This window comes from Octodon degus, unplaced genomic scaffold (assembly GCF_000260255.1).
Source record: "Octodon degus isolate 3935 unplaced genomic scaffold, OctDeg1.0 scaffold00344, whole genome shotgun sequence".
NCBI lineage: Eukaryota > Metazoa > Chordata > Mammalia > Rodentia > Octodontidae > Octodon > Octodon degus.
In genome coordinates, this window is record NW_004524920.1 from 732,431 (window position 1) to 748,462 (window position 16,032).

General features: G+C 50.4%; 1 protein-coding gene across 6 annotated transcripts in view; it reads left to right on the forward strand.

The window, feature by feature from the left end:
* The window catches only part of Akt2 (AKT serine/threonine kinase 2), a 72,769-nt gene that overhangs the window by 38,584 nt on the left and 18,153 nt on the right, over positions 1 to 16,032 (forward strand). For all 6 annotated transcript variants that reach the window (XR_002819483.1, XM_004647995.2, XM_023708285.1 and 3 more), the window contains exons 5-13: positions 6,904 to 7,057; positions 7,450 to 7,581; positions 10,136 to 10,201; positions 11,771 to 11,839; positions 12,560 to 12,682; positions 13,824 to 13,952; positions 14,076 to 14,290; positions 14,830 to 14,917; positions 15,021 to 15,123. Coding sequence is in view for 5 of the 6 variants with exons in the window: in XM_004647995.2 (XP_004648052.1) it covers positions 6,904 to 7,057; positions 7,450 to 7,581; positions 10,136 to 10,201; positions 11,771 to 11,839; positions 12,560 to 12,682; positions 13,824 to 13,952; positions 14,076 to 14,290; positions 14,830 to 14,917; positions 15,021 to 15,123 (1,079 nt within the window). In the remaining variant the exon portion in view is untranslated. The remainder of the gene's footprint in view (positions 1 to 6,903; positions 7,058 to 7,449; positions 7,582 to 10,135; positions 10,202 to 11,770; positions 11,840 to 12,559; positions 12,683 to 13,823; positions 13,953 to 14,075; positions 14,291 to 14,829; positions 14,918 to 15,020; positions 15,124 to 16,032) is intronic.

A 16,032-nucleotide genomic window follows, 5' to 3' on the forward strand; every position in this document is an offset into this window, starting at 1 on the left:
TTTTTTTTTTTTTTTTTTTTCTAGAGATTGAGCCTGGAGCATTTCATTGAGCTATATTCAACAGCCCCTTTTTAATTTTGAGACTGGGTCTTGCTAAATCACTAATTTGGCCAGGCTGGCCTTGAATTTGTGGTCCTCATACCTTTGCCACCCAAATGTTGGAATTACAGGCATGTGCCACTATACCTGGCCTTAAAATGGGTTGATTTTGAAGCCAGGATTCATTCAAGGTGCATGTTGACTCTTTGGCCTGTTTTGTTTTGTTTTGTTTTGTTTTGTTTTGTTTTGTTTTGTTTGTTTTTTGTTCTTTCTTGTTAGGCTTTGAGCTCCCTGTAGTAGCCCAGGCCGGCCTCAAAGTCACAGCAGTTTTCCTGCCTCAGCCTCTACTGTGATTGTAAGTGTGCCACCATAGCTGGCCATAGCCTCTTTTAATCTAGTTCTGCTCTGTCTTTCTCCCCGCTACCATCTTTGCTAAGACATTTGATATCTTGGTGAGCCAGGCTAGCAGATTTGTAGGCTGTCTCATATTCTGGACTTCATCCTAATGCCTTTGGTGCACTATGTCTCTTTCCTGCAAACCAGAAGTTTAGTCTGCAGCAGGATTGGCAAAATACAGCCCTGCTTCTGTTTTGGTATTTTTGTTGTAAAACAGTAGTGTCCATTTGTTGTGAGTTGTCCCTAGCTGCTTTGTCCTGCTGTCATACTTGTGACAGAAACCGTGGCTTATAAAGCCCAAAAATGTGCTTTACAGAAACTGTTTGCAGACCCATAGTTTTGACAGAATTGCTTAGTAGTACGTCAGCTTGGTGCAGTCTTTTTGTTGGGATTTCTTTACTAAGAACTGAGTGACATTTAGTCATACTTGGAGTCAACTCCAGGGTGTGCACAAGTCCTGCCCTTTTACATGTGCTGAGCACAGTCCTGCTTTGGGGTGCCAGCATTTGTGGTTTTCTGTGCCTAGGACCCCCTTTCCCAGATACTTTCTGGCTGTCTCCTTAACTTTGCAAGGTCACTGCTTAATGGTCACCTACTCAGCGTGTCCTGTCCACCCACTGTGATGCTCTCCCCTTAGCCGGCTTATTTTTCTTCATAGCACTGATCTATCTACCAAGTGTGGTATGTTATAGCTATTGTATTTGTGCCTGGCACATTAGTAGGTGGTCGATGGATATTTCTTGGATGAATAAAAGAATAAATAGTTTAAACCAATTATACATAAACTAGACCCCAGCCTAAGGCATCTACATCTAGTGATTTACTTTATTGTGCAGGCTGAAGCTGTGTGAGCAGAGATGGACCCCAGATGCCTAGAGCCATAAACTCCCCTGCATAGTCAGACCCAGTCAGCCTGCCCTCCCATATTGGTGAGGAGAGCCCATTTGGCCCTCACTGAACATTCTTCTCAGGCACATTGGTCCTGCTGGGCGCAGCAGCACGGCGTGGGCCAGGGCTCTGGAGCACAGGGGCTGCCTGCCCTGTCCTTCTAGAGGCTCAGCGTCCTGCTGTCCTGAGATGAGGGAGGGCACACAGAGCCTCCAAGGACTGCAGCATGGAGTCTGTTGGCACCCAAGGCTGCTGGCCTGTTCCTTTCACTTGTCTTCTGTGCTGCTGACACCCCTCACTTGCAGGATTGGGCCCTAGTCTGCAGCCACTGACTTGACAGAATCAGTCCTGCTGCCACCTGTGTAATACCCTTTAGCTACTCCATGTGGTGTTAAGGATTAAGACCCAGATCCTGAGCTTAGGAGCCCATAGAGCCCACTCCCTACTGTCCTGCCAGGGCTGGTCCTCCTTCCTGCCCTCGTTTCCGCTCTCCCACTGGCCCCAGTGATGCTGGCATTTGCTGTGCCATCTCCAGGCACGCCAGACTCCTTCCTGCCTTGGGGCCTTTGCTCTGCCGCTCCTACTGGCTGGATCCTTTCCCTCCCTAGCTGTCTGAACCACTGGCTCCACCCTTCTGTTTTATTAACTCACAGCAGATGCCTGTCGCAGACATCAAGGATGGCCCATGTTTCAGGGACATCTATCAGGTCCTGCCTGGATTAGTGCCCCATCCTCAGAGAGGCCTTCCCCCTCTACCTCTGGTCCTTGCCTTGTTGCATAGTCTCCTCTCATCCAAGGGGGATGTGTTCTAAGCCCCAGAGATTCTTGGAACTGAATAGTACTCAGCCCTGCATACACTGTGTTTTTAGCAAGATATACACACTTGTGATAAAAATTTGACTTATAAGACACAGAGATTAACAAGTAGTGACAGAAAGGGTGACACAAGATGTCATCACAGCACTAAGAGTGGTATGCAGCTTCAAACCTACAAATTGTTTCTTGAATTTTCTTAGTGGTTTTGGATCACCACTGACTGCAGGTAGTTGAGACTGTGGAAAGCAAAGCCATGGTTTAAAAGGGGCACTACTGTCCTTTCAGACTTGTTTTCTGCTGCCTTCTCTGTGTCCAGAACAAGGCCGCAGAGGTTGCCCTGATAGGGGAAGAGCTCCTGGGTGATGAAGGAGCACCTGGGTTTATGTTTCTGGTTCTTTCTTTCTGGCTGTGCCTGTAGGGAAGTGTCAGCGTCCCTGTGTCTCAGTCTTCCCGTTGATAGAGTGACATTAGCAGTACCTGCCACCTGGGCTACTGGGAGAATTAAAGGCATTAATTTACACAGAGCACAACACTGACTGTCTGTGGGCTGGAGAGACAGCTCAGTGGCATAAGCACCTGCCTGGCATGTGCAGGGTCCAAGTTCAGTCCCTGCTACTGTAAAACAAAAACAAAAACCAGTGACTATCCCTGTAGGTGGGGCTGATGGTAGTAGTGTTTGATGGGGTGGCGAGGGGAGGGAGGTGTCCTCTGCAGAGTGGTCCATGTCACACCTCTGAGGGGTAGTGTCCTACTTTGGCCCATGACATGATGTGCGTTGCGCCGTGAACCTTTTTTTTTTTTTTTTTCTTTTTGAGACAGGGTTTCACTATGCAGTTCAGGCTGGGCTTTCATTTGCTTTGTAGCCGAGGCTAGTCTTGAACTCACAGGGATCCTCCTGCTTCAGCCTCCCAGATGCTGGGATTAGAGGCATGTGCCACCACACCAGGCTCTAGGAGCTTTCCAGGGAGTATCTTTACTTGATCTTTTTGAGCCTTGCCTAGGACTCATAGCTCCTCTGGACCACTGGCACAGAGACACATGGCATGGGGACAGGGAGGAGCAGAGTGGACCTGGGCATGAGCCCCAGCTCTGCACGGTGCCTGTGTGACTGCCTCTGCCTTCGTGGGCCTCAAGCTGCATGTCAGTGGCTCCTCGCCATGTTCTTAAGAACTGAGTGAGGTGGGGGCTGTGGAGCAGGCCTGTCACTGCTGATCTTTCTCTGGTGGTCCACTGGCCAGAAAGCAGGCAGGTTTCCCTGGGGCTCTCCTCCTGGGGGTCCCTTTGGGTGGGAGCTCCCCTCTGCCCCAGACATTGTGTTGCAAACCCTTGAGGAGTATCCTGGACAGAGGCCCTTGCTTTTACTCTGGATTCTCAGTGCTGTAACCATTCAACCTTGGTCCATTTGGAGCTGTCCCTGTGGCTGGTCAGGCTGTAGGACAGCCCAAGGGACCCCTGCCCACCTTGGCTCTTGGTGGTGGGTGGGATTGGGCCTCCCATTTCCTTGTGAGCCTTCCATGAGGTGAGAGGGGAGCCAGGCCTGCCGCAGAATACACTCTCAGACTCTGTGTGAGAGCTACATGTTTTTCTTAGGAGATCTATGAGTTTCTTTTTTAGTCTACCACCTTAACACTCAAAATCAGTATTTCATTTTATTTAGGTATTTATTTTTGCTTTTTTATTTTTTATTTTTTTTGAAGGGGTGGTTTGAGGCAGGTTCTCACTATGTAGTTTTAGAGTGGCCTTTAATACTCACTGTGGAGCCCAGGCTGGCATGAATCTTGCAGCAATCCTCCTGCCTCAGCTTCCTGAGTGCTGGGGTTGTAGGCATGGGCCACTGTGCCCAGCAAAATCAGCATTTTTAACTTTCCAAAAAGACAGTTGCGATAAAACGTATCATGGGATGTGTTTCTACCCTGCTCCTGATCTGTTTTGGAAAACAGTAACATTAATATAGGGATTGAGTTTTAAGTTGCAATTTATTCCAAAGGGAGTACAAGTTAAAACCAGTTGAGGGGCCAGGGAGATGGCTCAGTAGAATAAGCGCTTCCCTGGCAGGCGCAAGGGCCTGAGTTCAATCCCTGGTTCCGCCAAAACAAACAAACAAACAAAAATAAAAATAAAACCAGTTGAAAAACACTGGCTGGAAGGGGCCGGGGAGATGGCTCGGTGGAATAAGTGCTTCCCTGGCAAGCGCAAGGAAGAGCCCAACCCCGCTTTGCCTGAGCATGTGCTGGCCTCACTGTGCCTAGGCCCAGGACTGCCTTGCTTGGTCATTACCTAAATACTTATAGAGCACCCCATACAAATCCCTGCCCTGGAGGGCTGACATGCAGGCTGACTTGGTGGGGAGGGGTGGAATGTCAGCTCATGATGGCTGCCCTGTGGGGCATGATGGGTATTCGTGCATCTCTAACAAAGCATGGTGGGAAGCATGTGCAGGCGGGCCAGTCTGAGGAGGTTGAACCTCCTGGCCCTGACTGGGGCTCTGAGCTCAGTCCTCACTTGGTTCAGCCGGTCACAGAGCTGGGCAGCAGCAGCCCTGCTCTCAGGGAGGCCACTGGCCTTTTGTGAGTCTGGCTATTAGGCTCAGGATGCCTACTGTACTTTTTCTTGCATATGTTCTTGTAATCTGTGTCTCAGTTTCCTCCTTTATAATGAGGCAGTGGGTGGTTAATAAGAGTGCATGTTTTGTGGTTGTTTTTTTTTTCTTTTTGAGATAGTCTCCACTGTGCTGTTCAGAATGACTTTGACCTCACTTTGTAACTCAGGCTGATCTCAAACTTGCAGCCATCCTCCTGCCTCAGCCTCCTAAGTGCTGGGATTACAGGCATGTGCCACCGTGCTCATCTTGTGTCTATCATAGAAGCCTCTTCCAGGCTCCCTGGGTGCAGTTTTGGCTCCAGAGTTGTGTTTGTGTGAGCAGAAAATCTGTCTTTTCTGCCTCTCATAGCACAGAGCTCCACACCATGCTGCATCTTCCTTTTTCTGCGGGAGCTGCCTGGACCCCTCCAGGTCCTCACTCAGCCCTGCCTCTCTGTCTCAGCTGCAGTCTAACTGCATAGCTGCTCTCTGCGCAATCTCACCATCCCACAAGAACCCTCTGTGAAGCATGACTGGCGTGCACTGGTGCGTGTAAGATACCACCATCTGGAAGGCGTGCTTTTATATAATACCAAGAAATACCAGCGCACAGTTAAATGACGACAGACTGCCAGCTCTGAGATGTGACTGTGTTCGCCGGTGTGAAGCGTGGCAAACTGTGCTGTAGAACTGATGGGAATGGAAGTGAGCCTGCTTGCCCAGGGACAGTGCTAGGCAGAGGGCAGGGCTGGGCTCAGGCTCGTAGGCGCAGTCTCTGCACATGTTGTGCCCTGGGGTTCACGGCAGGGCCCTTGGTGCCTGGGCAGCCGTGGGGCGGCAGCACTGGCTGCAAGGGCGGTTCTGGAGGGTGTGTGTGAAGGGCTCAGCAGCTCTCCGTTCTTGGCACCTGACAGAACTGGCTACACTCACTGCGGCTTATTTTAATCACCAGGATTTGGGAGGTTGCCTGCTTACTCGCTCTTTGAATTGTCTCATTCTTAGCGAATGTTTTCTTTTTCCCACTAGTCCCACGAGCACAGTACACAGGCCCTTGAATACATTGGCTTGAACTGCCTAAAGTTGCTATCGGGTAGGTCCTTAGTGAAAGGATATAGGCAGTCATTTAGACTAGGTGTTTTTTTTTTTTTTGGTCAGTATTTTTTTCTTTTTTTGTTTCTAGTCATTTGTACTTACTAGAAAGAAAGAAAATTTGCAAGTATTGAAAAAATTCTTCCCCAGCGGTTTGAAACACTGCTCTGCCTGGGTGTGCACAGGCCCTCTCCAGCAGAGGCTGTGCCCTGCTAGGGAGTCCTGCCCGCCAGCTCTGGCCTTGTAGGAATCTCAGCTGCTTTGGCTCTTGGATGCTGTCTTGGTTACTTTTCTCTCTTTGCTGGGACAAAATATTGGGTGCCCAAAATTAAGGAAGGAAAGGTTTATTTAACTCACAGTTTGTGAAGGTTTCAGTCCCTAATGCTTCCAAGGCAAGATGGCATGGCAGAGGGTAACAGTTCAAGGCAGTAGAGGACAGCAAAAGCAGCAAGAGCAAAAGGGGAGAGCAAGCCTCTTTTTTTCTCCTGCCGTCAGCTGGTGTAGAACTCACACCTTCTCCCTGCCCACCTCTTGCACTGGCTCCCAATGTTTACAAAGTAAGGACCATGGCTAAGTCACTTAATTAAACTTCTAGACTTCTCAGGTTAACACAACATATCTAGCCTTTGCAGATGCTTTCACTGTTTTTCTTTACTAGACACCAGTGACTTGTAAGCCTGAACTGGCCATTTGTTCTAGAGGAGTTTAGAGCACCGGTCTTCTAGAGAACACTCCGGTGTTCTAGAGCACCGGTCCTCCCTCATGCAAGGCTTAGGGTGGTGGCTCTTTATCAAGAGCTTGTGAGCAAAAACCAACCTCCCCTTTTGATTGTTTTAATTCTGTTCGGCTTCAAAGGGCTACTGGGTGATGGATGATCCATCTCATGGTCCATTTTCCCCATCCATCAAAAGGCAGAGCTTGGAAGTTGTCAGTCAGCCCTGTCTGCTCTGCCTGGCTCAGGCTTTGCTCCCTCAAGCCCCAGAAGAGTTTGGTGTCCACTCTCCTGTTGGAGGAGGTGGGGCTGTGCCTCCTCTGGGAGGTGACCTTCAGCCCTCCCAGCTCTGAGGCCAGGGACTCAAACATGTGCCCACACAGGGAGGAGTGGATGCGGGCCATCCAGATGGTTGCCAACAGCCTCAAGCAGCGAGTCTCTGGTGAGGACCCCATGGACTACAAGTGTGGCTCCCCAGGTGACTCTTCCACACCCGAGGAGATGGAAGTGGCAGTCAGCAAGGCACGGGCCAAAGTGGTGAGTGAGTGCCGGGGCAGGTGGCGAGGGGCTGGGGCTGTGCCAGCCCTGTCTCCCTTTGTTCCATATAAAGTGTGCAGGGCTTCGTCCCCGAGACTGCATGGTGCCCTGTGGGGCAGGTGGTTGTCATGGGGCTGCTCTGTTCCATGGAACAAGGAAACACCCTGGGTAGAGCTTGCAGCTCTCTCCACATTGAGAACTCTCCTTCTAAGGCAGTGCCTGGGAGAGCCTGGGCCTACAGGTTGCCCAGGACGGTTGCTGCCCAGAGCTCCCTCCCACGGGAGCCTCTGCCAGGGCAGCAGCATCTTTGGTTTACTTCTTTCTTTGTTAAAACTTCCTCCCATGGGCCAAGTGCCAGCACAGACTGACCCTGCTTTTTCTCCACACCACAGACCATGAATGACTTTGATTATCTCAAACTCCTCGGCAAGGGCACCTTTGGCAAAGTCATCCTAGTGCGGGAAAAGGCCACGGGCCGCTACTATGCCATGAAGATCCTGCGGAAGGAAGTCATCATTGCCAAGGTGAGTGCTCTGAGGACGGCCATGCACTTGCTTTTTTGTGGCTGTCAGAAGAAAAAGAATGAAAACAAATTTAGTTTTAGATCTAATTGGCTTTTATTTGTGATTCATGAATGGGGGCAGACTCCATTCTACACAATAGAGTAAAAGCTTCCACTGGACAGTGGATTTTGTAAGGTGGCAATAAGTGGGAAAAGGCTGATTGGTTAACATCAGGTGATGTGAGGTTACCCTTTGTAGGAGTAAAGCAGAGGAGATTTCCTTATCACACTCAGGTAGACTGGACTTTCTTATTTTCAGGAAAAACTTCTTTGTCTTGGGGTCTAGCTGCTTCTTTGTTTCCTTGGGATTATGTGGCATTTAGCATGAGTGACTCAATTTTTGGTTTGGTCTGGTTTGCTTGGGCCTAGTTCAGCATACTCCAAAACAGTGACCTTCTGTCTTGTTAATTTGTTTGGGTGGTGCAGGGGGTGGAACCCAGGGCCTTGTACATAAGAGCCATGTGCTTTCCCACCTAGCTCCTCCCCTGCCCTCATGATTTATTGGGAGCTACAATCTGATATGAGGCAGTACCTGGGCACTCTGGCAGGCTAGAGCAGTGTCACAACAGCGTTCTGCCTTACTTAGCCTGTCCACTAGGTCTTGTTCCCTCACTCCCCTGTCAGAGAAGGGGAGCCTGAGCCCAGGGAGGAATTGGCCCACCTTCGAGTCCCAAATCCACCTCTAGCTGTGGAGAATGCAGGAGCCTCACACAGTAGGTGCTGTCTAGGCTTGAAGGAGGCCCCTTGCCATGATAAAAGACTGGGAGGCTGTTGGAAGTGGGGTCATAAATGGAACTATGTTTTTGCCTTATTTAACAGATTTTGTAGTAGCACATTTCAGACATAAATTTTAAGAAGAAAAATATGATGGACTGCCATGTAACAGGAATTCTGTGAAAGCATTTTAATCTTGTTTCATTCAGTCTGCCCTCCCCTTTTTTGGTTCTGGAGTGTTTTATGGTGTATTTTAGATATTTTCAGCCATACAAACTTTTTTTTATTATTTATCTTTTATGTATTTGATACAGGGTCTTACTATGCAGCTCTGACTTGTAGTGATCCTTCTGTTTTCAGCCTCCCCAGCACTGGGATTACAGGCATGCACCACCACACCCAGACTTCGTGCCCTGCTCATCACGCCCAGGGGCAGGGGCAGGGGCAGGGCCATCACAGCATGTGGTGCTGGGGATCGAACCCTGGTCCTTGCGCTTGCCTAAGCATACAAACTTTTTTAAATGTGCCTTAGTGGATGAAGATTTTTAAAAATATGCAGTGCTGTGATCGTATCCAACAAAAGAAACTTAGTCTCTGATATAATTGGTCTCACCGGGCCTTGTAAGCCTCAGTACACTGATACTTTGGGCCACATCATTCTTTACCGAGGAAGAGGGGGATATCCTTTCCATTCTAAGAGGTTTAGCAGCAGCCTCCTGTTGTGCTAACAAAAAATGACTTTAGACATGCCCCAGGGATGGACACGCCCAAAGCACAGTTGGCGGCCAGATGACTAAGGTGTGGAAGCTCTCCCAGTGAGCCTACTCTTAGGCTTGTATTCAAGAAGCCCAGGGGTTTGTAAGGCAGGAATATCCCCCACTTCCACCCCACCCCCAAGTTTCTGCTCAGTAGAGCTGCTGTAGGGCCTGAGAATTTGCATTTCTGCAAGTTCCCAGGCCATGCTGCTGCAGCCGTTGCAAGGACCACACCCTGAGAAGTGCTGCCTCACTCTTCAGCCTTGATTAGACCCATTTCCTTCTTTGGGCAAGAACACTTTATAGCTGCTGATTCCCACATCCTCTGTGGCATCTCAGGGGTCTTATGATGTCTTCTTGTTCTCTCTGTGGGGCTGTATGCTAGACAGCCTTGCATCGTGACAAAATAACAGATAAATAACTTGTAAGGACAGAAGATTTATTTTGACTTGGAGCTGCAGAGATTCCAAGCCATGATGGCTTAGCTCCTTTGCTTTGGACCTGTGTGGGCACAGAACATCATGGTGAGGTCCCAGTGACCTATCTTCTTCTCCTAGACCCTACCTCCCAGAAGTTCCATCCCCCGCTGGTAGCAACATGGGCGAGGGACCAGGCCACCAACACATGAGCCTTTAGAGATCAATCAAGATCCAGATTATAGGGGCCAGGGCTACTGAGATGGCTCAGTAGAACAAGTGCTTCCCTGGCAAGTGCAAGGGCCTGAGTTCAATCCCCGGTTCCACAAAGACAAAAAAAAAGATCCAGATTATATGTTACCTTGGCTTGGGTTTACATGGCCCAGCCCTCATCTTCCCATTGTAAAGTTCTCAATCACTTTTCACCTTGTGGTTTTAAGCAAACTGCTGATTATCCTTATCTGGGTTCATTATTTAGAGCTTGTAGATGGCCCATCATACTCCCGTCATGCTTTTTGCTTTTATAATGGAATTGCATTTCCCCAAGTTCTTGCTTGACTGTCTTTGTAAAAACCGGTGCTGAGGCAGATGGACATGGTGTTGCTCCCAGCCGCTCACTCTCTGTCTGCAGGATGAAGTTGCTCACACGGTCACGGAAAGTCGGGTCCTCCAGAACACCAGGCACCCTTTCCTCACGGTGAGTTGCACCCACTTTCTCAGGCAGTAGGGGCCTTCACTTCAGGCCCAGAGTGAAGGAGTTCAGGGAAAGAGCCCACACCTGCTGCTCCAGAGTGCAGCCTTGCATGGGTTGGGTCCTAGCCTCCACGCTGTGCCTGAACCAAGCACTGGGATGATACTGTCTTCATAGACAACAGCTTCATATGGGCACTTTGAGGGACCAGAGAGGTGGCCTAATAGGATGACTCCTGGAGAGTGAGGCTACTTTCTCTGTGAGGGGTGCTTAGCCCAGTTCAGCTAAGCGGGAGGATGTTTCATGTTGATTTTAAAATACCAGAATGGCTAGGGATACAGCTTAGTGGCACCCATGCCTGCGTGACAATTTTTTTTTTTCTAGAACCGAGGATTAAACTCGGGTCCTTGCACTTGCCAGGGAAGCGCTTATTACACTGAGCCATCTCCCTGGCCTAAGGTCCTGAGTTTGATTCCCGGTACAAAAAATAGGATAAGCACTTCCCTGGCAAGCGCAAGGGCCTGAGTTCAATCCCCAGTTCCATCAAAAAAAAAAAAAAAAAAAAAAAAAATAGTGTTATTGTTGTGTCTCCTGTCAAGCTCGGTCCAGTGGATACCTTCTTTGGAGGTATCTTTTGGATCATGGACTCCATTAGGACTGGCAGCTGTTAGTTTAGTGACTAGATTAAAGGTGGCTGATGTGCTTTTTTTTAAAACTGGGAATTGAATCCAGAGTCTTGTCCTGAGTTACATCCTTGGCCTATTTATTTATTTATGACTCGCTAGGTTGCCCAGCCTGGGCTCAAACCTGTGATCCTCCTGCCTGCACCTGCCAAGTTGCTGGGGATATAGGCATGTACTGTATCTTTAGTTCAGTTACTGTCCAAGAATCCTATTAAGTCATGACATTTGTACATATGAGATCTAACAAAGTACCTGAGAAACAGTCCAAGGTACTGTAGAGTTGTGACCATGTTTCTCATAGGGTCTTACAAGAATCCTCTGGCGGTCCTCCTGGAACATAGTTTGGGAATTAAACCACTGTCTATCCTGTATTGGATTGAACTCAGGTCCTTGCGCTTGCCATGGAAGTGCTTATCCTGCTGAGCCATCTCCCCAGCCCTAGAATCAGTTTCTAAACCATTATTGCCATGGCTAGCCACAGCCACAGCACACATTTTGTGTATGTGTGTGTGTACACGTGTGCGCATGTGTGCATGCACAAGGGATAATGTTTAGTGTAGCTTACTGTTAAAACAAGAGGTGCTGTGGTGGCACGTGCCTGTAATCCCAGCTCTTGGGAGGCTGAACTCAGGCGGATCACTATGAGTCCAGTCTACATAGTGAAACCCTGTAGACCCTGTACAAAAATACAAAAACAGAACAAAGCAAAAAAAAAAAAAAAAAAAAGAGAGAGAGATACTGTAGTTCTAGTTTCTCCCAAGCTGGGCCTAGGAGTCAAACCCATCTCTGAACTCCCATGGCTCCTGGGGGCAGGGGAATGCGCATGTGAATCTGGGCAGAGCCCTCCGGTTGCCTGCATCTGACCTCAGTGCCTCTTGCCCTCACTCTGCAGGCACTGAAGTATGCCTTCCAGACACACGACCGCCTGTGCTTTGTGATGGAGTACGCCAACGGTGGGGAGGTGAGCTGCAGCCCCTGGCCCGACTTCCTGCATCTGTGTCAGGGGCAGGGGGGTGCCTTGATGGAATGGCTGGAGGGAGGCTTGATGAGTGTCAAGGCCTCCTGCCCGGCTTTCTTCCACTGAGATTCAGGAGGCTCTGTGGCTCCTGGCTCACACAGCTAGTGAGTGCACTGTCTTGGGGCTCCAAAGGGGTCCAGAAAGGCACAAGAGAGGCTGTGGGGGTGGCTGGGTGACTGGGCAGAAGGATGTTCTCTTTACAGGTTCCGAGGAAAGTACACAAGGGTTAAAGTCTACTGGCTCTGCTCCCTGTGTTTTCCTCTCCTTTCCCCTCCTACACATCAGTGCCTTCCTCTCCCCTTGTCACCTGTTTGTCCCTCACTCCTTCTCTGCATGCAGATGGACTTAGTGGACTGGCTCGTTGGTTTGCATTGTTGGATTTGGTCCTATAGTTAAGTGTCCTTTGCTCATGACTTGTGTTTGTCCTTGCTTTCCTGCTGTCACTCTCTCCTTCATCTGTCCCTTCCTCCTGTTCTCTAGATCCTGTCATTGGTACCTGCTGGCTGTTGTCACTCTTTTCCTCTGCTTTTGTTTTTTTCTTCCTGTGAGCTTTTCTCAGTCACTGTCCTTTGCTCAGTCCTTGTGGCAGCATGTCACAAGGGTGGCTGTGGGGCCACACTCCCTTTGGGGCTGGGATCTGATCTCTTCCCACCCTCCCTGCAGCTCTTCTTCCACCTGTCCCGGGAGCGAGTCTTCACAGAGGACAGGGCCCGGTTTTATGGTGCAGAGATCGTCTCGGCTCTTGAGTACTTGCACTCACGGGACGTGGTGTACCGTGACATCAAGGTGAGCATGTGGCTGGAGTGAGGGGCTGCGAGCACAGCACCCTTGTGGGCTTCACATCAAGGAGTCAGCCTCATGGTTCTGTGGTGAGGACTTTCCTGAATTCCTGTGAGCAGTCCCAGCTATTGGTGGACATGTGTGTTAGTGCAAGCATAGTTTAAAACATTTTTTTTTTGCAGATAGGGTATTTTGAGACAGGGCTGAGAGCTCTCTAGTGCAGGCTGCCCTGGGACTCACAGTGCTCATCAGCTTGAGCCTCTCCAGTGCTGGGCTAAGGTGTGCATTCAGATTGTAGGAGCCTTTTGGGAAGTGCCAGTGCAGTGTCCTCCCCAACAGAGCAGCTGCGTTCACCTGGGCACATGTGCACACAGCTGGGCAGTACCATTCACACTGGCCACACCCCGCCACAGAAGGCCAGAGACGTGTGGTTCCTCCACATGGAGGGTGCCAGGCAGCAGAAAGAGAACAACCTACAGTACTCAGCAGGTGGACCTACCTCCTAGGCTAGAGCAGATGGGGTCCACTGTGGTCTGTAGATATACATGTCAGTGTTAAAACTTACAGAAGAAGGGCTGGGGATGTGGCTCGGGGTGGTGCATTTGCCTGGCATGTGTGGGGGCCTGGGTTCCATCCCCAGCATGACAAAGAAAAAAAAACCTGTAAAGCTGAGGTGGGAGATGTCTGATAACTAGGAAGGGGCACATAGAAGTCCCGGGCTTTCCTGATGTTATTTCTTGACCTAGTGAAAGTTATACAAAGGTACCACTACATTGTCCATTTGTTTTATATTTTTCTTTGCTGGTGTCTGTTTCATAAGTAAAAGAAAAATCTTTAGAATAACACACAACAAAGAGTGCCTTTAGTGGCACTAGACCTTAAAAAATTTCAGTCTTCCCTTAGTGGGAGGCCGGAACACGGGGTGGTGTTACATCTGACCTTCTATGAGCTTCACAGGGTGAATGCTTAACTCTAATGGTGTGTGTGTTCCTTTGCACACACTGTGGCTGTGCTAGCCCCAGGGAAGTTGGTGCCCAAGTGCCCCTGACATAACAACTGATGCCTCAAGCCACAGCCTCCTAGTAGCCAGGGCTGGGTGACAAGGAGCCCTGGGAGTATGTGAGTCTCAAACTGATTTTTCCTGCAGCTGGAAAACCTCATGCTGGACAAAGATGGTCACATCAAGATTACTGACTTTGGCCTGTGCAAAGAGGGCATCAGTGATGGGGCTACCATGAAAACCTTCTGTGGGACTCCGGAGTACCTGGCGCCTGAGGTGACTGGGGCTGAGGGGTGCAGAGACCTGTAGGCCAAGGGTGGAGGGGTGACAGAGCCATGACCTTCCATCTCCCCCGCTGCCCTAGTGTGGGGCTGCCTACTCACTGGCCCTACCCCACAGGTCCTGGAGGACAATGACTACGGCCGTGCCGTGGACTGGTGGGGGCTGGGTGTGGTCATGTATGAGATGATGTGCGGCCGCCTGCCCTTCTACAACCAGGACCATGAGCGCCTCTTCGAGCTCATCCTCATGGAGGAGATCCGCTTCCCGCGCACGCTTGGCCCTGAGGCCAAGTCCCTGCTGGCCGGATTGCTGAAGAAAGACCCCAAACAGAGGTGAGGGCTGGTGTCTGCCCCGCCCAGCCCAGGGCCCCTGCTGCCACTGTCCCTCAGCCTGGAGGCTGTAGTGTCCACATGAATAATCCTGTGGGCTCACAGTATGTGTTGTCCCCTGTGTAGCCCCTGAGGGTCCCTGCAGGTGGCATTGGAAGGCACCTTCATGCTCTGGGCCAGTCTTTAACACTGCCTGTGCTGGTGATTTATGGAGACATTGAGAAATGGGCAGTGCTGTCTCTGGCCCAGGGGTATTGAGTTGTATGTAGCTGAGCCAGGATATAAATCAGTCATTTTCTAGTCCTGTGCTCAGGGCCAGGGCAGGCTGTAAGTCCACACAGGACCTGATTGGTGTCTCCCCACTGTGCCCCTGAGCCTGGGAGCTAGCTTTCTTGAGCTCTTTCCCCCACTGAAGTGGTGGTTTGCGGTCAGGACAGTCTTAAGGCTCTGAGGGGCCTGCGTGTCTCAGGCTCACGCCTGCCACATGGAAGCCTGGTGTCCTGGCTGCTGCGGGCCCGGTACTGATGGTTGTCTCCACCCAGGCTTGGTGGGGGGCCCAGTGATGCGAAGGAGGTCATGGAGCACAGATTCTTCCTGAGCATCAACTGGCAGGATGTGGTACAGAAGAAGGTGAGGCCTCTCCCTACCCCAGCAGGAGCCCCGAGGCCTGACATGGGCCAGCTGGCTTGGGGCCTGCCCTCGGGGTCCCTGAATATGTGCTCCTGTCCTCTAGCTGCTGCCACCATTCAAGCCTCAGGTCACTTCTGAGGTTGACACGAGGTACTTCGATGACGAGTTCACCGCCCAGTCCATCACAATCACACCCCCGGACCGCTGTGAGTGTTGGGCCACTGGGTCTGGCGGGTGGGGGTGAGGTGTACGCAGATCCCTGGAAGGACTCTGGCAGGCCATCCTCTCTGCACCTGGGAGTTTGTCCTAAGATCTGAGTGTAGGGCCACTTACCATTGGTCCTCTCTAGGCTGGAGGAGGGTCACTAAGGGTCACTAAATGCATTCTAGACCCTGGGTTGGAGCTCTGGCAGGAGATGCCAATTGTTGGAGAGATTGATTTTTTGAATCTTCTGCTGTCTGTGTTTACTGTGAACCCACCTGGCTGGACTAGAGATGGCGGTGACCACGGATGACCGAGCTGGCCCTGAGCCCTACCCTAGGGGAGCCCCAGCAGTGCAGCTTGGGGCCTGGCCCAGAGTGGGTCAGTTTGTGTAGGATGGAAGGACCCTGGCACAGAGCAGAGGGGGTCCCTGAAATAGGCTGTCAGCTGGGGCGCATCCCTGGGGGTGCATGTGGTAGGGAGAGCTCGGCAGTGGAGGAATAGCTTTCAGGGAGAACAGAAGGTTCAGGAAGGTAAGAGGGCGTGGGGGTCAGCCTTTTGACAAAGGATCTCTGGGGTCACCAGGGGAAATGACTTTTTTCCCACTCTGCAGTTACATCCCGGCCCTTTATTTTTGAGACAGGATCTTACTAAGTCACCAAATTGCCCAGTCTGGGATTGAACCTGCTGCCTTCCTTCCTCAGCCTCTCAGAGAGCTGGGATTTCTTTTTCTTATTTTTTTTTTTAATATTACATTTGTTATTGGTAATGTAGATAAACATTCATCATGTATGTGTACCCCTACATGATATACCTTCTTTCATTTTGCCTTTCCCCTCTCCCCTCTTCAGTCCCTTATTTACAAATTCTGTGTTCCCATTTTTTTTCTTGTCTCTTCCTTCCTTTCCTCTCCC